The sequence below is a fragment of the Equus przewalskii genome, chromosome 5 (genome assembly GCF_037783145.1).
Source record: "Equus przewalskii isolate Varuska chromosome 5, EquPr2, whole genome shotgun sequence".
Lineage (NCBI taxonomy): Eukaryota > Metazoa > Chordata > Mammalia > Perissodactyla > Equidae > Equus > Equus przewalskii.
In genome coordinates, this window is record NC_091835.1 from 61,943,397 (window position 1) to 61,968,150 (window position 24,754).

Here is a 24,754-nt window from a genome sequence, read left to right on the forward strand (position 1 = left end):
AGAGCACCCTCTTAATTCTCTAATGACAGGCTGGCTATATCCAAATTTTTAATCAATATTGATCTTCCTTTCCTCCTCGCAAAAAGGCAAATTTAGGTGGATGAAAAGAAATTTAAAAGTAGCAGTATTTGTGGTTTAAATTATGGAGATAGCAACCTCCTCCATGATCTGGAGAACTCTTGGATTCAGGATAACCCAAATCACAAGGATCTTATATTTAAAAGATTAATCTTGATTTTTCTTATAGTTCCTAATACATGTTGGATATATAATAGACATTCAGTTAATGAGTGTTTTTATTTTTTTATAAGTCTTCTCTAAGTCACTCTAGAGTAAATTTGGGGTCCTGCTCAACATTTCTTCCTACTTTGGTCTACCTTTCAGTACTACTTTTTTAAAAAAAGATTTTAGTTTTCCTTTTTCTCCCCAAAGCCCCTCCCGGAACATAGTTGTCTATTTTTAGTTGTGGGTCCTTCTAGTTGTGGCATGTGGGATGCTGCCTCAGCATGGCCTGACGAGTGGTGCCATGTCCACGCCCAGGATCCAAACTGGTGAAACCTGGGTCATCGAAGTGGATTGCGGACTTAACACTTGGCCACGGGCCCGGCCCCCTCAGTACTTCTTTAAAAACAAGACATCCTATGGGTAAAAAGGTAAATTCTATACCTTTTAAGAATAAAGTTCAAAAACTTTTAACTTCCACTTTATAAAGGTCTATGCATAATCTAATGTAATCTTTAAAAGTAAAGAAGTAGGAGATATTTTATTCCTTTAAAAAGCAAGGAACCTGAAATTCATACAAGTCGGTTCACCACATTGCTAATAATGAAAATCCAACATTTGAACAGAAATCTTTGAGGATCCAAAGCACACTTTTTTCCCCCCAAATACCATGCTCTTTCTCTATGAACAAATAAATGCTAAGTTGAGTGATACAAATTAGACGTAAAAGTAAAAAGGGAAAAAAATTAATATTATATGAAAACCTCTTAGACCGGTCTTGGGAATTAAAACAAATAAAACTTACAGAGAAATACAAGTCAGATTAGTTGCAGAGCACAAAGAATGAGAAACTCAGACTAAAAGTGAAAATCATTCTTTCCTCCAGTTCATCTCTAGTGAAATTTCTCCATTTTCCACAGTCCATTTTCTAGAGACCATGTTGAACTAGAGGAAAAAGTTGAAAAATAATGCTGTCAGTTTGAACAAAAAGTCTTTCATTTTAAGAGTTCGTTCAGACCAGTAAATGTGGGAAAAGAGTAGGACCAGGGGTACGATAAAAGAGGAAAGTGCTTCTCTTCATTCTCAAAAAACTGAGCTTTTGAGTCCACAAGATTAGAAGTGGCAATGGAGAACCAGTGAATGTGGACACCTTAGGTCCCATATGACCCCAGAATTTAGCTGGCATTTCCATCCACAAGGGAGAGAGAGTACGAAGAAGCAGGGTGGGGCAGGGACTAAGGATATCCCTGTACTTCTCCCAAGTTCAGCTTTCAGGAACCCTCTCCTCTATTCCTATTAATACAGATTATAATCTATTACTAAAAAAATTACTGTCAGTAAAGCTAAAAGCTAGATTTCCAGGGAAATTTAGTCATGGGGAAAATGAGAATTAAAACACATAAGCACAAGTTCTCCAAAACGTGCCATCTATCAAGGTCATGATGACAACAATTTTAACAGATAAGTCTCTCCTCACCCAGGTTCCCAAAATTGAAGGCTGAAAATAATTAATAATTCTGATATTGTCACACTTCAGAAGTCCAGTGCTTAGCTGAAAAATAAAATCAGAATTCTTGTTACCCATATTCCTTTCTATACAGAAATTATATCATTAGACAGTTATGTGTTTTCTTTTTACATTTCTATTTTATTTTTAATAAAGTAAAAAAAAGGGGTTTTTTTGCTCTAATTAAGTTACAGTGTCCCTTCAATTATTTATCTTATCCTGTACTGGAAACATAGGCGTTTTTATTTTCTCTTATTAAGGACCAAAAGCTACCTTTTGGGCCTGAGGCCAAATCACTGCCCTTTTCTTCTGAGAACTCAGCCTTTTTTTTTTTTTTTTTTTTTGGTGAGGAAGATTGTCCCTGAGCTAACATCTGTGTCAGTCTTCCTCTGTTTTGTATGTGGGATGCTGCCACAGCATGGCTTGATGAGTGGTGTGCAGGTTTGCCCCAGGATCCAAACCTATGAACCCCGGGGTGCCAAAAGGGAGCATGTGCCAAAAGGGAGCATGTGAACTTAACCACTATGCCACCAGGCCTGCTCTTTTTTAAAAAATGCTTTCACTGCCACTTGGTCCTGCAGGAGTCTTCTCTCAAACTGGTTTCACCGAGTATCCCAACTCTTCTCAATCCTGCTGACTCCAAAAGTAAACATAGACTCCTTTCGTTGTTGCTATTATTATGAATGAGGATAGTGAAAATAATACACATGAAAAAGTCTAAATCAATAAATCTTGGTACCCAGGTTAGTTTCTGAATTCTCTTGCTAAAAGAGTTAATGGAAATAGGAAGATGAGACGGTAGCTTTCATCCAAACTCCCTACTTCCAGGTAGGTCAGCAGATCTAAACCTGGATATAATCCCAAGACCTGCCAAACTCGTCTATTTCCACTCCTCAGGAATTCCAGTTGGACAGGAAGCACTCATTTTACTGGATCCTTGCCCCGAAAAGTTCCCATTGGGGCTTACCCTCACACTTTGAAATAAAGCAGTTTTTTGAAATTTTAAAAAAAACATTTACTATTTAGCCTTATTTACAGAAAAGATCTAAGGAACTTTGTAAGAACACAAGGAAAAACATAAGTAGGTAAAAATCAGAATCTAGAAAAATATATAGACCAAGAATAACGAGTTATAATTAGACATGCAGGTGATTAAGTCCTACATAATTATTAAAAGCCTAATTTTAATCTGAGATTTCTCACGACCAAAGGAAAAACTGAGGACAATCAATTAAAGATTTGCATTGTCCATAAGAAGGCAAACTGATTTCTCAAGTGAAGTAAAGCCTCTCCTGAAACAGGTGTGAATAAGATTTCTCATTTAGATCCTGAATGATGTAATGTTTCCTCAATAGCTTCACAAAAAGGCAATAGCAGACCTCATTCAGCTGTTTATTGATTTTTAAAAATTAGTATAGGAAAATGATCATCTCACATTACATAGCTCAAAGTCTTAAACTTTTGAAAACTCAAGGTGAAAAAAATTCAAAATGGTAGCTGGCTAAAACTACAGTGATACCCAACATCATCAGCTGCAACTACCAAAATGAGATCTTAACATTTTCAGTGGATACTTAAGGCCATGCTGAATTTTCTAGAAACAAAAATGTGGCAAGCACTCCCTCTTCTCTGTTACTTCTGTATCTTATACACATCTTTATTGTTGCACTGATGGCACTGTAACCGTTTACAGATCTCTAAGATGTGAATTCCTCATCTTTGTCCTCTTTGTAACCAATCTCTAGCCCAGCGCCTAGCACACAAAATATACTCAATAAATGTGCACTGAATTGAATAATACTGATGTAAAGGAAACCCAGATCAGGAAAACACTGAAAATATTACAACAGTAAAATAGCTACCACACTCTACAACTTGTACTGACAGAAAAAAGAACACCGAGAAACGATTCAGAACATGAAACGTGTCCCAGAGCACTGAAACTTTTCAGAGCTTTACTTGGTTTTTCCATAGAATTACCCGGTCTCCTCATGGCATTTCATATGCTCCAGAATTGGCCCATTCCATAAAGGCAGGAATAGCTGCACTAGCTAAATACAAAGCCACACTAAAAACATAACGTTGGAATTGTCTGGGCTAGCAGGGATGCGCATTCAGGAAAGTAAAGTCTTCATATAATTCAAGGTAAAACTTGTCTATGACAGCTTCTTAAAAGGAAGTGATTTTGAAGAAAATTATTCTAAAGTTATTACACATATTGCTGCCCTAGTCAACAGTCTACTGAACACAACTGAAGCTTTCATGACTGAGTCATTACAAAAATGACATATGATGTTTTTAAAATGTTCTGAGACGACGTGCTACAAGTTCTCTTTGTTCTCTCTCCCTTCCTATTATTGTCCAGATTGCATCCCAGTGCCTTATTTCCTAATTTCTGCTACTTCTTTTGCTGCCTTTGATTTTCCCCTTCCTCTTCCCTCATTATTTTGCCAGTCCTCTCCTTGCTTGCCTTTGATATTAGTGGGGCTTATTTCTCATCGCCCTCAGTAGCCAGTGAGGGCATTCTTTTTCTTCTGCTTTCACAAAATGTTCAGTCACATCCTGTATTCTGTAACCTTCGTTGTCTCTTGATTCTGCTCAGCTATTTTTGTCACTGATGACTTTTCTACAATTCAATTTTTTTACATTTTAGTTGATCAAGACACATGAAGGTGCCCAGGATTGAACGCGGGGGGCAGTATTATTTTATAGTTATCCTTCTCACACACACACTCGTTTCTGTTTTCACTTAATTTTCAAAGTACAGTACAGAAATTTCTCTCAACGGCCCAGTTCCTATATCAGGTCTTTAAAAGATTGCAGATAAGAGTAAGTTGCAGACCAACAAAGTAAGTAAAATAAGGCCCTCAGTAGAAACTAAAACTTCTAGACCATTTAGCATTAATACATATAATATGCAGAAACTACATTCTTTTCAGGTAATAAGAATTTTTTTCTCTAAAAGAATGGCAATAAATATGCTATTGACTTAGAAAAGCTGAGGTTCTTCTTCCTTTGTTAATGTTTTCACTTTGTCTACTATCATCACTATAATTTTAGGAAAGCATTTAATAAAAATAAAACCTTTAAGTTATTAAGTCAACTACTTCTACTGTGTAATACAAAAAAGTTTTAAGAATATGTATCCTTGTATGCTTCAAATTATATCTTCACTCTTACTTATATCAAAATAAGGTAATAATTATACTCTGAAAAACATCCAAATTCTCTTTTTTGTATGGAATTTGGCTAAAAGAACTCACTGCTAAAACCACAGGGTAAATGGATGTAACAGAGCTAAAATGCAGCCTAAGCCCAGGCTCTGAATCTTTTTGCATATTTTAACATTAGGTGTAAGTATTTATGGAATTTGGGTCTGTTTCCTGGTTGGAAATGTATTTGAGGTAGGGCGAAACAAAAGGAGCAAGGATAATTGTGATTAATGAAAGGAAAACAAAATTTCAAACTAGCTAACTCAGTCCATTCCTCCTGTCTCATAGTGCACGCCATCTCATCAGGTCCCTTAACTACAGAAAGATGGGTGGTCTGGGATCAGAACAAACACTGCATGTAGAAAATTCAGCGTAACCTAGAGAACACAATTCCTTTCGGTCATTCGAGAGGGCATGGAAATAATTTTTGTTATAAAAAGCATTTTTGTAATAGGATTTTACCTATAAAGATAGTAAAGGCTCACATTTACTGAGGATTTAGTATGTATCAGGTAATCGTTAAGAATTTTATACAGACTGACAGTTAATCCTCCCAACAACCCTATGAGTTAGATATGATTATCACTGGCCCTCTGTAATAGATGAGAAGTGATGTTGAGTAACTTACTCAAGCTCACTTAGGTTCTACAACAGGGATTCAAACGCCAGACACCAGTTAGGACTCTTGATTTCCATGATATACTGTCTCCCCCGCTATGTAGAAAGATGACTATGCCCCATTCAGGTAAAAATCCCATCTTCTGCCAAATTTTTCTCTCTCTTACAGTCTATTTAAAATACATCCTGAAAGTATATGATCATCAGAAGACCCAGTACCTCTAAAGCATAGTTTTGACTTAAAAATTAGAATATTTTCTCTATTACAATTATTTGTAATTTTTACTATGTCTAAAAATGAATATATATATATATAAAACATTTGAAATGTGAAAAACAGAGAATAAAATAAGACAAAAAATTTCATATTTTAAAAGAACATAATCAGTTACTTGGGGTTCCATTGAAAGTATCTTATAATAAAAACAAATTTTAATTTTTCATTTAACAACACTAAAGAATGAGGTATATAAATGTTTTAATCACAGATTTTTACTGTATGCAATTAACTGTATTTCACAACTAGCATATTACAAAAAAAGACAGTACCATTGTGCCTGTAAAAAGTACTGCAATTAAACAGAAAATCACATTACCACGCGAAACCACCAAATATCACAACCATCAGTCAGGGTCTACAAGTTTTTTTCTTCAAATGATACCATGATGTCTTTATGTGATATTTTGTATTCAAGTTATGTCTTTAGGTTCATTTATATTTCAGAAGTCTCCTTTGGTGGATATACATTAAGCAAATGGCTAAGAGAAAGCAGGAGACCCTTGGAGAATTTAAGAAGTACTGTGTGGTTTCTAGGCTGGATTTTTAAATACAACATAAAATACTTCGTTAGTTGTAAACAAAAATGCAAAATCGGTAGTCATAAAAATATTTTATTGGTAATTTTACATAATAGTAAGTGGGGCTGTAAATACTTTTTTATTTCAGGATACTGATAAATGCATAAACTGCAGTTGTGTCTGAAAATAGGGCACTATGATTTTATAGGAATTGTTATATTTAATAGGAGGCCAATTAAACTGATTTAAGATTAGTTATTTTCCAGTTCTGTGCAACAGTTCCCATTTCTGTATTAATTAGATTCATACTTCTATGACCCTGGGTAAGTTTGGGGCAAGGAAACAGTGATAAAACTATTAAGTTAAAGCTTTTCCAAAATTGCAGCTTTTAAAATATGGCAGATTTCTTTTCTCTTCCGTTTTTTGCCGAATGCTTATAATTATTTGAATTTTAACATTTTATATAATACAGAAAATACCAGTGTTCAATGACAATAGCACTAAACCTGAATTATAAAGCTAAATAATCAGTTTTATTGTTTACTAGTCTGCTAGTAAACATGACAATAAATGAATGTTTTGAAAGATAAGCAAAAAAACAGATAAAACCAGAAACATAATTCAGAAACAATAATTTAGTAAAATGTGTCAAAAACATTGGCAATGGTTCATACAAATTCTTTATTTAATAACAATTTTCCTATTTAGCCACACCAAGTACCAGCAGGTGTATTTAAGAGGATAACCATTAAGAAAATCCTGTTGCAGCAATAGTTGATTAAGTTGATCTTTGACTTGTATACATATAACTATTTGTTTCACAATTCTCAAATAATACATATTTAGGCAGCTTGCACTATGTTATAAAAATTTTAATTCGTTACATGCCAATAGTAGAGAATTCAAGAATTATGTGTTAGAATTCACTAAACTAAAAGTGAAAATAGACTTACCAATAACACTGCATAATGAATAATTCAACCACATTTTCATGGCACCTTTAACTGTGAAGACCAAAATGTTGAGTCTGGAAATGTTTGGTAGATTGCAATAAAATCTAACAAATTCTAATAAATTTCTATTTCATGTAAAACGCAAATTATGGATTGTGCATGAATATGTTTGTCATGAAAATGTGGTACTTCTTGGCATAATCTGTGTATTTGCATGGTATGAGAGAAGTGACTAAGAAATTGGAGAAAATAAACTTTAATGGGATTCTCCATTCAATGATGAGGCTTCTCCTCTGGGTGAAGATGACCTGGACATTCCCCTCTCTGTGTTATCAGAGCTAGAGCCACTCTGACTGTGTTGATCTGCAGAGGCAGCACTAGATGCAGGCGGTGACTTTGTTTTCTCCTTAAAGTCTGTAATAATGACTGTCAGATCTCCAACGGTAACTTCCAAATGCTGAGCACTACTCCGATCCACATTTTTCAATCTTGGCCTAAACACAAAAGATGATAAAATTTTAAACTAAGCTTTTCTCTCTACCAACTTTCTGAGCATATAAGGAATAATAAATTGAGTAAAAATAACAAAATGAATACAGCTATGTTTAAAGCTCTATATTTATGTGTAACTAGCCACAAAAATATAACTAAATGTTTCAAATCATTAACATTAAGCAAAGCAATCATTTATGAATCTTCTTCAATGAGAAAAAATTGTAGTACTCTAGAATTAATAGTCTCTTAATTGTGCATTTATAATTTTATCATAATTTTGCAGAGAGCTTATCGATTCTATTAAAATAGATGTTTTAGAACAGCAATGACATGGTTGCACCACAGAGGAAGTTAATAACAGCTAAGGTTGAGTTATATGCAGGGCTGTTACTCCACTGGTGTGCACTGATAAGGGCATCATGATTGTTCTGCTTGGACCCATGACCATTTTGACTGATTAAAGCCCATGCAAATATCTGTTCAGTATTGTGAATATCACTCTTGGCTTTATGAGTGAAAAAGAAATAGCTCAAACATGAACATCTTTTAATCTAGTAAAAAAAAAAAGAAAAAAGGAAGCATCCTCACATCTAAGCTTACATTTGTGGCCTCTGTGCTTAATGTCTAATCTACCTTTCAAACTCAGAAAAACACTTTCATAATATTTTATAATAAAGAAGATGAAATCTTTTACTTCCACTTTGCATATACCAATGTTAAAAGAGAATATTAAATGGTTAATTTTATTTCAAAAGAGCTGTAAAACACTCTTCAAGTTTACCTGGTTTTCTTATGACTGTTCTTTTTGCTAGTTGTTTCCTTTTCACTTTTTTCTTTTTCTACTTTCTCTTTTTTCTCTTTCTTTGACTGTGTAGGGGGCACAAACTGCTGAGTAACCTGCTGTGCCACCAACTGGGAGACAGGTCGAGGCTTCCTGTGTGCATGTTAAAGAGAAAGGGTTTTTTATTATTATAACTTAAAAATACATGTTCTTTATAAAGGAATTGTTCAAATTATGAGAAGAGATACACATTATGATTTTCATGTATAAAAATTCCTCATACGTGAGGTAATTCAGATGTGCAATTTAAGAGATATATTTATACACACAAATATTACTGTCTTTCCTATCCAACAGAAATAGAACTATAATAACAGTTAAAAGTTATAGCTCAAGATATGTGGCCAAATCATTAGAATATAACTGTTACATAAATCAACAAGAGATTAAAAATCTACATCAAACTGAATGCTCATAGGGAACCACACATATAAATAAACACGAATTTTAAAAATTAAATTTGAAAGTTTACACTGAAATAACATTTATACCTATCCCTCCTCCCTAAGAGAAGGAAATATCTAACTACCTGTGACAATGGCTATTTGTTCTTTCCTTTAAAATCTTTCATTTATTCATTTAATAATATTTCAGTGTCCAAATTTCTCATTCCTTATTGCTCAAATCCTTGAGGTTCCTTGTGTCTCTAGCCACAATCTCATCATGCTCTTTTGACCTTGGAGATCTGCCCAGTCCTTTCAGACTTGCCTACTTACTCACTTATTCATGTAAAAAGGGTTTTATTAAGAACCTACTGCAGGAACTGCACTGAGATATGTGAAATGTTGCCCGGCTTCAATTTTTGTTGCCAATACAAGCTGTCACTCTAGTGGCCCACGGTCAAGGATCCCTCCAGCTTCATGGTAGAACTTGGGCAACTGAGGTCAAGTTCCAAAGTAAATAGTCTCTAAGTTCTTAAAATGAGAAAGAGAAGGAAGACCAAGGAGAGGTAATGGAGTGGGAGGGAAAAATTAAGGGAGAATAAGATAAAAATACACCCTAACAAGAAAGTCTACAAACAATAGCAATTTTATGGCCTGGAAAATCCTGACCCTATTTTGGTCAGTAGAGTTATTAAAAAATCTTTTTTTGTTTCTCTAGAGCAAGACAAAACAGAAACTAATGAGAAATATCGCCCAGTCTACAACTCAAAGCTTGAAGGAGGAAATAGGAAACAGTATGTACAACAGATTTCAGTAGCTGGATAATTAATTTTGTTTTGAGCCTGCAGAGTCTGAAGTAGAACAGGAAGGATGTCCAGGCAAGATGTCCAATATACAATTTAAAAAGTAGGACTGACACAGAAAACAGGGTTAATGATGTAGATTAAGAGTTACACAAATGAAAGCGATATTGAAAGCATGGTAATTAATGGCTGAGCTTGTTAAGGAAATGAACTTTAAAAAAAAGATTAGAGCAGTGGTTCTCAAATTTCAGGTACATCAGGATCCCGTGGAAGGCTCGCTTAGCTTGCTTAGCCCTACTCCCAGGGTTTCTGATTCAGCAGGCCTTGGGGTAGGGCCCAATAATTTGTCTTTCTAACTAATTTCCAAGCTGTGCTGATGCCTCTAATCTAGCCACCACAGTTTGCAAAGAAGCTTGAAGAAGTGCAATATATTGGGACTACTGTAGCATAAAGTTTGTGATGGAGAGCAGGGAGCAGCCGAGAAATGAAATAAGCAAGGCTGGACAAGATGGGAAGTAACCGTATAACGAAAAGCTGAAGAGTCTAATAATTCACCCTTAAAAGATGGGAGATCACTGAAGCAATTCAGAGTTGAATTTTACAAAGATTACTGGCAGTAGTCTGAAGGGAAAAGGTACAACAGAGGCACGGAAATTGTTAGGAAGCTGCTTTAATAATAGATGAGGCAAAAATAAAAAGGGCTGAACTTCGGAAGCAGCAGTGGGGTTGTTTAAGACAGGCTGAGGCAGCAGAATCAAGGGGACATGGTGACTAATTAGATGTGCCTTTCTCACTTTCTCACCCAACAAATATTCCTCTAGCAAAACATACAGAAATCCTTGCCCTCAGGTAGCCAACACTCTGTGGGTGGAATCAAACAACAAACATAGAGTCTTAGATGCTGATAAATGCTATGGAAAAAAATTAAGTACGGAAGGAACATAGGGAGTGCTGGGGAAGGAGCTGCCATTTTATTGTCTGTTTCCTTTTCTAGGATACAAATGCCTCAAGGAAAGGGATGAAGTCAGCTTTATACACCACTCTGTAACTGGTATCTAGCACAGTACTGAATACTAGATAAATACTAGATACTTAGTGTCTGTGGAAGAATCAATGAATGATAAAATCAGGTTTAACGAGGAAGGAAGATGTTTTTTAAGAAAAGGAGTACTGGGGCCGGCCCGGTGGTTAAGCGCGCATGTTCTGCTTCTCGGTTTGCCAGTTCTGATCCCGGGTGCGGACACGGCACTGCTTGGCAAGCCATGCTGTGGTAGCCATCCCACATATAAAGTACAGGAAGATGGGCACGGATGTTAGCTCAGCGCCAGGCTTCCTCAGCAAAAAAGAGGAGGACTGGCAGTAGTTAGCTCAGGGCTAACCTTCCTCAAAAAAAAAAAAAAGAAAAAGCAAAGGAGTACTGTCTCTAAGCTTACTCATTGGCCAGGATCAACCACTCACTACACATAAGTGAAAAAGTAAGAGCAGCAAGAATTAATTTCTTTAATTATGTTGGAATATGGGAAGAGAAAGAAAGCTCAAAGGTGTGGCAAGGTTGAGAAAAGATTCGTTTAGACTAGTACCTAGTGAACAGTGAGTCACCTAAATTGAGAGTCACTCCAAGATGTAAAACGCAATTGAGGTGTAGTCATCATTTGGTCTCCTGAGGTATCAGGGTTTTCTGAATGTCCTCCTTCCATGACAAATGAGGGTCTGACAACTTCCTTTATTACATTTTGTACTGTTGCTTTCTCCATCTCAAAATTAAATGCAAAATAAATTTTAAAAAACGCTAATAAATTAAATTGAATTGCAATAAAATTTCAAACGTTAAAATAAATTTAGATTCTTTTCAACCTAGAATAGAAATCCTGAAGTTTCTAGCAATCACTAAATTGACATTAGTTATTTAGTAGCCATTATTACTAACTTACAATATATAATTTATTTATATTCTCTTTCTTTATTATTCCCTTTAAGTAAAATTGAATATTTTTCTAGGTTTCTTTGGATTCGTGGTCATTTGGATAATGACCTTGGTATCCCAATGCCATTTTTCCCATAAGATCTAAATATCTCAATCATGGATTCTCTAATCACGAAGAATTTCAAGAATATCACTATTGTGCTGTGGTTAGGTACAGGATATTTTTATAACATGATCAATGACTCCCCCACCCCTCCTGTATCTGTCTCCAAGTTGGTCCCATCTATTATGTGACACTGTTCCTCAGTCTAGCTTTTACATGAGAAAGGGATAATCCTAACTCCTCAACTCATGAATCTTACGATACAACCGCTGCCAAGTCTTTTTCATATTTAACAAGTTTTATTTCTCCAGAGTCTTCCTAGAATCTTTTTCACTTTTTTATATGGCCCATTGATCTGAAAATGAAAGCATATTAGTAGACCATGATTTGCTTCATAAAACCACGAGGTTGAGTTAACAAATTAACAATTTTTAAATCAGTTCTGAATCTAGAATTCTCCTAAGTGTTCTACTCTCAGTGGTAAGAACAGAATACTCAATAAACGTACACTCTCTTACAAGCAAAACCAACACAGAAAGAACAATAGTTGAATTGGTCAGGTGAGAGACTGGAATCAGGAGATAAGCTAGAAGACTACCACATCAAACTAGACATGAAGTAATAGTGATAAGGATCTATTCTATGGTGTAGTCAGGGGAAGGGAATTGAAGCAGTGAATCTGTTGACATTTCAGAAGGATAGTACAACCTGATGTGTACCTGAGTAAGAGGGATAAAGAATTCTTCCTAAATGGTAGCAAAACTGAAAGAAATGGGGGAATTTGGAAGGGTAGTGCTAGGGACTGAATGTTTGTGTTCCCCCCAAATTCATGTTGAAATCTTGCCCCCAAGGTGATTGTACTAGGAGGTGGCACCTTTGGGAGGTGATTAGGTTATGTGGGTGGACCCCTCACGAATGGTCTTATAAAAGAGACCTCAGAGAGATCCCTTGCTCTTTCTGCTATGTGAGGTTACAGTGACAGAATGGCTGTTAGTGAGGAAGTGGGTCCTCATCAGACATGGAATCTGACAGTGCCATGATCTTGGACTTCTCAGCCTCCAGATCTGTGAGAGGCAAATGTGTTTGTTGTTTATAGGCCACCCCATTCACGGTATTTTTGTTATAGCAGCTCAAATGGACTAAGACAGGCAGTTGCAGGAAGCCAAGAACAGGACATTACTAAAGAAAGGGACTGATGAACTTGGTGTTGGTCATGTGGGTTTGTAGATTTTATAAAATATAAGCAAAGCTGTCCTTCAGGCAAGTGGAAACGTGAGACCAGTGGGCTGATGAGCTACTATGTAATCTCTGTACCTAGTGTTGTTGGTTGTTGATTTTGCTATTTTTTAATAACCAACAAATTTTCTATAGTAGTTCTCTTTTGCCTTAAGAAATTTATTTCTGTTTTTGAGTAGTTATATCTTTTTCTCTCTTTTTAAACTAGACTTTCCTAAATGTGCACTATTTCATTCTTTTATTCTTATTTCAGTTAGAAGGTTGACTTTCATGTAAAAATTATGACTTTGCTCCTCTGTTCTAAAATTATCTGATCTGGTTCAACTTTGGGAGAAAAGCAGCAAAAAATATAAATATATGTATACATATAGCCTAATTATTGAAATAAAGCTCTCTGCTGCTCTCCAGAGGCTGAATGAGCTTTAAGATCCTTCACTGAAGGCAGGAGATACATAGCTTATTGATGATGTTTTTACAAAATCAGAAATTGACCCACCTTCACCATGCCCTATTAAAAAGAAAGCCCTTCTATCTCCAGGGAGCTTAAGAAGGTTTAACGGTGATCCCTTTTCTACTTAATGAGAAAAATTTGGAAGATAGGGAATTTTAGAGGTGGGAGATAGTTAACTCAGGAAATAGGGGGCAGGGTATCATTTATAAAGTATACCTTTTTATGTTCAGGGATTTATCATTCATGGTTTTGTTGTTTTTTTTTTAAAGATTGGCACCTGAGCTAACATCTGTTGCCAATCTTCTTTTTCTCCCCAAAGCTCCCTGGTACATAGTTGTATATTCTAGCTGTGGGTCGTTCTGATTGTGCTATGTGGGATGCTGCCTCAGCATGGTTTGATGAGCAGCGCTAGGTCCGCACTCAGGATCCAAACTAGTGGAACCCTGGGCTGCCAAAGCCAAGGGAGCAAACTTAACCACTCAGCCACAGGGCTGGCCCCTCATTCATGGTTTTGACAACACACCTGTAATGCCAAAGGTTCTGTGATAAGGAGAAGAAAAAGGTCATCTAGTTAATAAAATAAGTGCTATCAGCCATATCCCAAAGGCACTCTACTGTCATCTACATATGCACGTATGTCATGATTCGGCTATAACTTGTGAAATACGGTATCCAAAAATTTGGGGATCCCTATGTTTCCTTATGTATCTTTTATAAATAGCCCAAATAGACTGTATAAAGTTTGGCAGGTCTGTTGATTTACAGTAACATGAGAAAAAAGGGAAGTATGTCAACAACCATTTAATGGATATCTTCTATTCATTAGAATAAAATATTTTTAGGAGCCGTTTGACCTCCCATGTGAGTAGGAGGCTGGCGGATGTTGACTTGATAATGCTGTTTCTAACTATGTGTCTGCCCTCCACCCTCACCAACTCTCAACAAAAACGCTGTGTGTCAAATAGTATAAGAAAAATGCTTTAAGCTTCATCAACCTCATCCAAACTTAGCTTTGTCAAGTTGGAAAGGCAAAATAAACAAGATCATGAAACAATTACTGATTCTTTTCTAAAAGAGGCAGTATTATTCATAGCTCAGAAAGAAGTAATTTGCTTCATGACACTAAAATATATGGTAAATTGAAACGATATAATAAATCTCAATAAGTAAAAAAGGCTGAACTAAACCCAAACCTGCTGTGAGTCTGTTGATACACTCCTAATAAAAGGCCAAAAATCTAACCAAGGAAGATTTTATAAGCAGCCACATTGTGAGGCAAATGTTATTTCACACTGACACATGTCAAGTACTAGGTAAGGTGCTGGAGATTCCCCATGAACAAGACGGAGAAAGTCCAGGCCCTCACAGAGCTTACTTAGTGGATGAGACAGAAACCACACAAAAGAAAACTAAACAAAAGTAAATTTTGTCAAAAACACTAAGAAGAACAAAACTGTGTGCTGTGATTTAAAAAAAGGGGGGGGCTTACTATAGACAGGGTGGAAAGAACTTTAATTCATGTTTAAACCATCAGTACACCAGGAAAAACAGCCATCACCATGACTCCTTCTTTTAAAAATATGTTGTCATTTTATGAATAATTTACGAAGAAATAAAAGAACAGTGAATATTAAAAATTTTAATAAGACTTTAAAACATAGTAAGCCCAAACTTTTATTCCATAATAACTTGGTTTTGAAAGTATACAGACCTGAAATAAACAAAGGTTTTTTTAATGTAACTAACTCCTCATCAGCTATTAGGCCTAATCCTAGCAATGTATCTATCTGCTAAGTACTGATTCTTGATTTCAAATACATCTCTAATAGATTTGGCTTATCTTTACTTCCACTTCTTCTTGCTCTTGCATTGTCAAAACACTATTCTGAAAACCTTGACAACTCAATTTTTTGAAGAGAGGACATTTTCTTTGCTCCAAAATTACCATTTTCATTTTTAGACTAGATATACCTACCCTTCAGCATCTGTCCATTTATGAATCATGGCAAGAAAATTTTGATGCCAAATGTTATAGAAGATGAACAAATACCATCATGTCTATAGTAAAACAAGATGGTTCAGGTTCATTGTTGCAAAATATTGCAATACTTCTGTTGAATGACTCTCAGGTGAAAAACCATATTTCCTTTTTGTCCTTAAAAATATATTGTTCATGTAACATTTCTTGAGTTTGCAAAAAAAATCATCCAGAATGTGGTCATTTAAAGACTCATAGTCAGAGAGCTCTAGTACCATGCAGCCTACAAAGGGTTAATAAGCACGAAGGGATGTATAGTTACTTCCTGTGAATTCCCTGGATTTCTTCCCACAGCCCTCTGAAGAGCATTCTAGCCTGGCCTGCTCAAAGACCCTTCCCCTCCCAGGCTTTCTGAGACAGGTCTTACACGACAGATCAGTTTTTGAGATTTTATGATGGAGAATCAGAAGGAAAGAAAGAACTGCTCAAAGAGGTTTTGTTTTGTTTTGTTGTGGCAGGTGGAGAGATTGTAAGGAGCAAGCTTGAGAGCAAAGCTATTATGTGAGGACAGAGGTGGAAGGAGGAAAATGATGACTAAAAGGTGTTGCTAGGGCTATGTGTCTTTATTCACCGAGTTTGAGAAATAGAAATAAAGACTTTGCTACTTATTTTGAAATTGTAAAATAAAGTGTGAATTAATCTGCAAAATAAATTAATTAGCTTAGTGGTCTCCCTTCTGTGCATGTTAATATTTGGTGCATAGAACACATTTACATAACATGTTATTTTATTTGTGTTTTTCTAATGGTTAAAATATTTTTAAAAGAAATGTGCATCAAATATGTGTGGAAGCCCTGCAGCCCCTCTGCAGAATTGTACTCTTCCACACTCCTGTGTAATGCTATCGATCCTTTTACGGCTGTGTTCTATCTCCCCACAACTGGACTCTTATCCCTAACATAGGAAAAGATCACATCTTACCTGTGTTTGTATCCTCAACATCTAGTACTGTGGATGTTATATGTATCAGATGCTCAATAAACATCTTGTCATATTAATGATCATCATAAACACCAGTTAAATATGATGCATAAATACAACTACTAACCAATTGTGTGAACATTGATTTGACTAGGTGCCAACTTTCAGGGATTCACTTTCTTGAAAAAAGTATTGATGGCATCTTGCTTTTGAACCATTTATTCTTTTCACGAAAATGGAATGAAGAATTTAATGTAAAAAATTTGACTACTAAATCAAAGGATGAAAGAGTCCTTTGTAAGTGATTTTCCCCACCTCCAAATAATGAAAACAATCTACTCTGCTAATACTAGCACTATCTGACTTATCAGCAAAATTCAGATATTACCTATAGTAATGATATTTAAATGTTTTGTTATTATTTTTGCAGCAAAATCATTATGCTAACAAAATCTTACCAGGAATCTCAATATACAAAACTGGAAAAAACTCAACTTCTGTATGAAGTTTCTGCGCAGACTCCTGAGCCCTCATTTGCTCAGTGCTCATCCTCACACCTCCCAGTTATTCCTGAGGTGTGGTTGTAAGGAATACAATTCGAAAACCGCTGATCCAAGGTATTCACACTATGCCAATTAAATTTACACCTCAGGTTCTACGTACTCTCTCTTCTTGTCACTTGCCTAGGTGTACTTATAGAATATAAGGAACAATATCTTTCACCATCTCAAGGATCTATGCTGAGTATTTTGAAGAGTTTTTACTCCAAGGTCTATATATATTTAATTTTCAACATCAAACACTTCTGCCGAAGCCCAGAATACAACTTTCCCCAAACTCCTGGGAGGTAGCGGCAGGGCAGGCTTGATTCCTGGCAGCTACTAAGCTAGACCTTGGTAAGGACAAAATAGATGACTACATCAGCTTTATAGAAACTAGGTTAGAGCGTTCAGCAAGTGAGTCTCTGAAAAATCCCTCAAATCATCAAACAAAATCACAGTTCACTTAATTTGAAAGACCAAGGACGTGCTTACAAACAGGTCATTCTCAAGTTTTCCTTTTTCTTAGCCAAATAAACATCAAGTTCTTTCAATTTTTCTTCTACATTATTCAAATGGTTCCCTTTTATCATTCCCACAAACACCACTCTAGCCTAACCCAATGCAGCCTTCTACACTACCTACTTGACTCCTTGCCTTCTCCCCTCCAATCCAAGATTACTCTTCCTAACATGTATTTAACAAATATTTACTAAGCACTCATTAAGTTCAAGTCACTGTTCCGAGCACTGGGGACAAAGCACTGAACAAAACTTACTGTTATGTGTGCCATTTTATCATGAGGTGACCTTCATTCTTATTTCAGAGAAAAACAGAAGGTATTTGATTAAAATTTCCACAAACTCCCATCTGTGCCCATATACTCCAATTTCCCTATCCATATTCCAATTTAAAGTCATGTCTCTATCTGTCCAGTGGATCCCTTCTCCAGGACACCACTCTTGCTACTGACCTCCTTTCTCTCATGCTCCAACAATTTTCCCTCCTCTATCAGATAATACCTTGTCAGTATACAAACACATTATAACAGTTCTTACCTAAAAAGGGGGAAAGAGCCCTTTCCAAAGTCCACCTCTCTTTCTAGCCGCTGCCCCATGTCTCTGTTCTCTTTTCCACTATAAGCATCAAATGATTTGTATATACTTACTCTCCACACTTCTTTCCTCCATTCTCTCCTGGGCTCGCCTCATTCAGGCTTTTGTCTCTACCATTCTACAAAAATTACTTCTTTCAAGGTCACCAACAGTCACTTTACCATATCCAGTGGTCAACTGAAGCTCTCATCTTACTTGGTCTTTTCAAGCAGCATTTAACTGAGTTTATCATGCCTTCCCTTCACACAAAACTGTCTCCACAAGCCTCTAAGAACACCACACTCTTCCAGTTTTTCTCCTGCCTTCAACCAGCCACTCTTTCACGGTCTCATTTACTGGCTCCTTTCCCTCTTTCCCAACTTTTAAATTTTGGAGTGCCCCAGGACTCAGTCTTCAGATATCTCTTCTATCTACACTAACCCTCTAGGAACATGCTACTCAAAGCGCAGTCCACCAGCCCAACCGAGGGCATCATCACCTGAGAGCCCTGTAGAAACGCAAATTCTCAGACCCTGCCCCAGAACTATGGGTGTTTTAAAGCACGCGAAAGCTTGACAAACGCTGTCCTGGGTAACCTCATTCAGTCCTTGGCTTTAAATATCATCTGCACAATAGTTCTCAGCCCTGGTTCCAAATTAGAATTAATCTGTGATGCTTTTTAGTTTTTTATTTTTATTTTTTCTTAAAGATTGGCACCTGGGCTAACAACTGTTGCCAATCTTTTTTTTTTTTTTTCCTGCTTTATTTCCCAAACCCCCCCCTCCACCACCCGGTGCATAGTTGTATATATCTTAGTTGCAGGTCCTTCTAGTTGTGGGATGTGGGATGGCGCCTCACCGTGGCCTGACGAGCAGTACCATGTCGGCGCCCAGGATCCGAACCCTGGGTCGCCGCAGCGGAGCGCATGAACTTAACCACTCGGCCAAGGACCCGGCCCCGTGTGACGCTTTCTAAAAATAACTATGCCTGGGGGGCCGGCCTGGTGGCACAGCGGTTAAGTTTGCACGTTCTGCTTCAGCGGCCCGGGGTTCACCAGTTCAGATCCCCGGTGCAGGCACGGCACTGAGTGGCAAGCCATGCTGTGGTAGGCGTCCCACATATAAAGTAGAGGAAGATGGGCATGGATGTTAGCTCAGGGCCAGTCTTCCTCAAAAAATAAATGAAAATAAAAATAACTACGCCTAGGGGGGAAAAAGTTAAATTTTGCTAAATTTTATAAATAGATTTGTAAAAATGAAGAAACATTTAAGAAAAAACTAGATTTTAAAATTGAAACTAATAAATTGAACATTTTTTTCCCCTGCTTTATCTCCCCAAATCCCCCCAGTACATAGTTGTATATCTTAGTTGCAGGTCCTTCTAGTTGTGGCATGTGGGACGCTGCCTCACCATGGCCTGATGAGCGGTGCCATGTCCGTGCCCAGGATCCGAACCAGCAAAACCCCGGGCCACTGCAGCCAAGCACATAAACTTAACCACTCGGCCACGGGGCCGACCCTGAACATTAATTTTAATAATGAAAGTAGTCCCTGAATGATCTTTTCTGGGCATAAAAGCTTTACTCAAGAACACATATATACGAGCACAGTCACACACACAAAACCCCTCATGTTGAAACATGAAAAAACGTGATCCATATGATCCAGCTACTCCACTCCAAGATATATACCCAGAGAGAAGGAAATATATGTCCATACAAAGACTCGTACACGAATGTTCGCAGCAGCTTTATCTGTAATGGCCAAAAACTGAAAACAACCCAAATGTCCATCAACAGCTAAAAAAAGAGATCAGAGTACATTTATACAGTGGAATACTACTCAGCAAGAGGAAGGAATGAACTACTGATACATGCAACAATATAGCTGAATAGAAAAATTATGTTTTAAGAAGACACACAGAAGAGTACATACTGTATAATTCCATTTATAAAATTCTATAAAATGCAAACTAATCTGTACAGAAAGCAGATCAGTAGTTGCCTAGCAACTGAGGATAGGAGGGAGGTAGGCACAGGAGAGAAGAACTGAAAAGGCATACAAAGAAATTTCTGGTGATGATGGACATGTTCACTATGTTAATTGTGGTGATGGTTTCACAGGCGTATTCATATGTCAAAACTTATCAAATTGTATACTTTCATGTGTGTAGTACACTGTATGTCAATTATCCTCAATAAAAAGTGTAAAAAAATGTTTAACCTAACCACTAATCAAATTAAAACAAGAATGCCTGAGCCTCACTTCCCAGTTAAGTGAGAATCTGTAAGGATGAAGCCAGGCTCAGAAATTTTTTCAAGGTTTCAAAGCTGATTCTAAAGTGCATCCAAGATTGAGAACAACTGATCTATATACAGATACTCCGAAATTTGTAACACCAGCCCTAATGTCTCCCCTAAACTCTAGACTTATATAACCAGCGGCTTGCTTAACATCGTCACTTGGATGTCTAGTAACACCTCAAAATAATTTAGTTTGTTCAACAATATACTTTTGACCCCTCCCTTCTCTCACTCTTCCACTCTTTAACAGTCTTCCTATCCCAGGAAACAGCACTCCATTTTTCCAGTTGGTCAGACCACTCACTCAGAAGCAGTATTCACTCCCCTCTTTCTCTCACACGCACATCTAATTCACCAGCAAATCCTTTCTACTCTACCTTCAAAATATATCTAGAAATGGACGAGTTCTCACTACCTCCACTGATACTACCCTTCTAACATTCTCGTAACTAATGCCCCTGATGCCTCAATTGCTTTGCTACACACTATTCTCCCACAAAGCAGCTAGCTGATCCTTCCAAATGTTAATAAAACTATATCACTCCTCTGCTTAAAACCGTTTAATGGGTTCTTCCTCCCCACCCAATTCCCTTCCCCCACTTGTTATACTCTGGCAACCAGAGTATATGGCAACTGAAAATAAAATCCAAAAATTCTTGCTCTAGTCCACAACCCTTCATGATTTAGTCTCTCTCCCCACCTCATCTTCTATACTCTCCGCTCTGCAACTCTCCTCTCTGTTCTTCTGTCTTAGTTGGCTTGGGCCGCCATAACAAAGCACCACAGACTAGATGGTTTAAACCACAGATATTTATTTTCCCACAGTTCTGCAAGCTAGAGAGTCCAAGATCAAGGACCAGCAAGGGTTCAATTTGGGGTGAACGCCCTCCTCCTGGCTTGTACATGGTGGACACAGAGACAGAGAGAGACCTCTTACTTCTTATAAGGCCATCAATCCTATGGCATTACGACCTCACCCTTATGATCTCACTTTACCTTAATTACCTCCTAAAAGCCCTATCTCCAAATACAGTCACACTGGGGATTAGGGACTCAACACATACATTTGGGGGAACAAATTCAGTCCAGAGCATCCAGTCTCAGTGAGCTGCTACTCCTGCCTGGGGGTTTTCCCTGCTGTCCCCTCTGCCTACTCACTCACTCACTTCTTCCAGGTCTCTGCTCAAATGATAATTGTCAAGGAAGTCTTTCCTAACCTGATATTAAATAGCCCTCTCCTCTCCAACTCTACTCCCCATTCTGCCCACTACTCTGTCCGCCACACTACGCTTTATTTTCTTCAAAGCACTTATTTCTACTTACCACATTAGATATTGTTAGTTTTTTACCAGTCTTCTCCTACCAGAAAAGAAGATAAGCACCCTACCACCTCCATCAGCATAAACAGGGACTTTTTCCTGTTTTTTTTCACTGCTGTTTGCCCTGCGCCAGTGGCATAAAAATACCCAATGTGTTTAGAATGGATGGGTGAATGTTAAACCCTCCTCCAGTTCTTTCTAGACCTGGCTGCACATCACCAGCACAGGGAGTGTTTTAAAAATTTCAATACTTGGGCCTCACCCAGATCAACTGAATAAAAATCTCCAGGAGTGAAATCTGGTATTTTTCAAAGTTCCTCAGTTGTTTCTCTTGTGCAGCCACTGCCCTGCAGAGTAACATCAAAGTGCTAACTACACTGTCAGATCTCTCCAAATCAGACTGGGGATCAGGAGCTGTCAAGTGAAGCAAGTTACTGCATTTCACCCTGTGCTTTCCTATTGCAGCCTAGATCCCACCTTTTCCAAACAGCCTTCTTTATATGCTCTAGTCTGTATTCATCCCTTCCCTCTCAGAAACTCTACAGTACGTGTGGGCTGAGTCAGACAGTCACAGTAAATACATATATATCATGAAGTATAGCTTGCTCCCATTTTAAAACTACTTACATTTTTTATCCCCCAGAAATGCTATGCACATACTGGACACTGAATAAACACATGCTAAATGAAGAAAGCTTGTTCATGAAATTACTTCCTTTTTCAATGTGTACTAAACCAGAAAAAGTGTGCATACTCGAATCTTTCCATTAAGAACAACCTAAATCAGTGATTCCTAACTCTGACTACACATTGGAATCATCTGAGGAGCTTTAAAAAAAGAGATCTAGCCTCCTCTGGACCGCACATTTAGGGACTCTGATTTATTTATCCTGGGATAGAGCCCAGGTACCCTTTTTTGGTTTGGGTTTTCAGTTACCAAGGTGATTCCATGTGCAGACACAGCTAAGAGTGAATGACTGAAATACATCAAATCTGGATGCTCTAACTTTCTAAATATAGAGGGTTGGAGTATTAAAAGATGATACTGAGCAAGAGTAACGTCAGCATCATGGTGGAGTGAGCTCTTCCCTTAAACTCTCCCCACTAAGATACAACGAAAAGGGCATTCATAAACCAACAGAGGACATTCACACAATAGAAAAGACATGTGAGAGATCCACACAGCCATAGGTCTGAAGGTGGAGGTGCTGGAGCCCCAGGGAGGAAGTGGAAGGAGGTAAGGGGATCTCCTCTCCCTCCTGAAAAGCAGCAACCCAGGGCGCAGGACCACGCAGCTCTGAGAAAACAGCAGGCAGGAGGCAGCTCTCCACAGGAATGCCTTCTCTCTCCAAGTTCCCTCACAGCCCATGGGAAAGATCCACAAAGAGGATGTTAAGCTATTGTGTGGGTGTCTTCATCAAGCCTGCATCCCAGGAGAACACATAGAGAGGGCAGAGCGAGAATGCCCCTGGGATTACACACGTGAAAGACAGCACCCCTCCTCCCACCAGGTGCTCCAGCTCAGCCTTCTGGCCAGAGTGCCTGAGCATATGTCAGAAAAGCAGCAGCTGCAAGGGAGCAAGCCAGAAATCGCAGACAGGCCCAAACAGCATAGATTCCAAAGTATAGGCAGAGATTTCCAGGGATAGTGGCAGGCTCAAAATTCACAGCCTCTGACCCACCGCAGACCCTGCAGTGGCAGCAGGTGGAATCTGCGACCAGATACTATCACTATGTGAAGGCACAAATCCACACCATCAAACAGTATGAAGAAATATATTAATACTCCAGACCAGAAGGAAAACGACAAGCACCCAGAAATCAATCCTAAAGGCACAGAAATTTACAATCTAAATGACAGAGAACTCAAAATAGCTACCATAAAAAAAACTCAATGAGTTACAAGAAAATTCAGAGAAACAGTTCAATGAAGTTGGAACAAAATTAATGAACAGAGGGAATTCTTCACAAAAGACCTTGAAACTACAAAGAAAAACCAATCAGAAATGTTGGAGATAAAACACACAATGGATGAGATAAAGAAAAATCTGGACTCCCTGAATAACAGAGCTGATATTATGGAGGACAGAAATATAGAAATTCCTCAGATGGAGGAGGAGAGAGAACCAAGACTAAAAAGAAATGAAGAAATTCTCCAAGAAATATCCAACTCAACTAGGAAATGGAACATAAAGATTATAGGTATTCCAGAGGGAGAAAAGAAGGAGAATGGAGTAGAGAGCTTGTTCAAAGAAATAATAGCTGAGAACTTCCCAAACCTGGGGAAGGAGCTAGAAACACAAGTAAAAGCAGCTAATAGAATTCCTAATTATGTCAATGTAAAAGACCTTTTCCAAAGTATATAGTAGTAAAACTGGCAAACGTTAATGACAAAGAAAAAATATTAAGGGCAGCATGGTAGAAGAAAATAACTTACAAAGGAACAGCTATCAGGCTTTCAGGAGATTTCTCAGCAGAAACCTTACGAGACAGGAGAGAGTGGAATGATATGTTCAAAATTCTGAAAGACAAAACTTTCAGCAAAGGATACTATATCCAGCAAAAATATCCTTCAGACATGATGGAGAAATAAAAACTTTCCCAGATAAACAAAAGCTAAGGGAGTTCATCAGCACAAGACGTCCTCTACAGAAAGGATCAAGAAAGCCCTCATATCTGAAAAAAAAAAAAGAAAGGGTTTACAAAGCCTTGAGCAAGGAGACAAACAGACAAAATCAGAAAACTGCAGCTCTCTATCAGAACAGGTTAGCACACACTTAATTATAACATTAAAGATAAAGGGAAGGAAAACATCAAAAGTAACTTTAATCTTGTCATTTTAACCACAAACTCACAACATAAGACGAAAAAAATTGTGACAACAATAACTTACAAGGGGAAGAAAAAAGGGATGGAATTGGCTTAGACTAAGGAAATAAAAGGCTATCAGAAAATGGACTATCTCATCTATTAGATTTTTTTATACAAACCTCAT

At 37.5% G+C, this 24,754-nt stretch overlaps 1 protein-coding gene across 18 annotated transcripts in view; it reads right to left on the minus strand.

The window, feature by feature from the left end:
* Positions 1–3,107: 3,107 nt before the first annotated feature.
* The window catches only part of YAF2 (YY1 associated factor 2), a 77,479-nt gene continuing 55,832 nt past the window's right edge, over positions 3,108–24,754 (minus strand). For 10 of the 18 annotated variants that reach the window (XR_011540372.1, XR_011540377.1, XR_011540378.1 and 7 more), the window contains 2 exons: positions 8,587–8,739; positions 6,021–7,804 (listed from right to left, as the gene is read on the minus strand). Coding sequence is in view for 11 of the 18 variants with exons in the window: in XM_070621042.1 (XP_070477143.1) it covers positions 7,567–7,804; positions 8,587–8,739 (391 nt within the window). In the remaining 7 variants the exon portion in view is untranslated. Of the gene's footprint in view, positions 7,805–8,586; positions 8,740–11,431; positions 11,587–24,754 lie in introns of those variants that run through there. The other 8 variants (XM_070621044.1, XM_070621045.1, XM_008538938.2 and 5 more) reach the window with 4 other exon arrangements.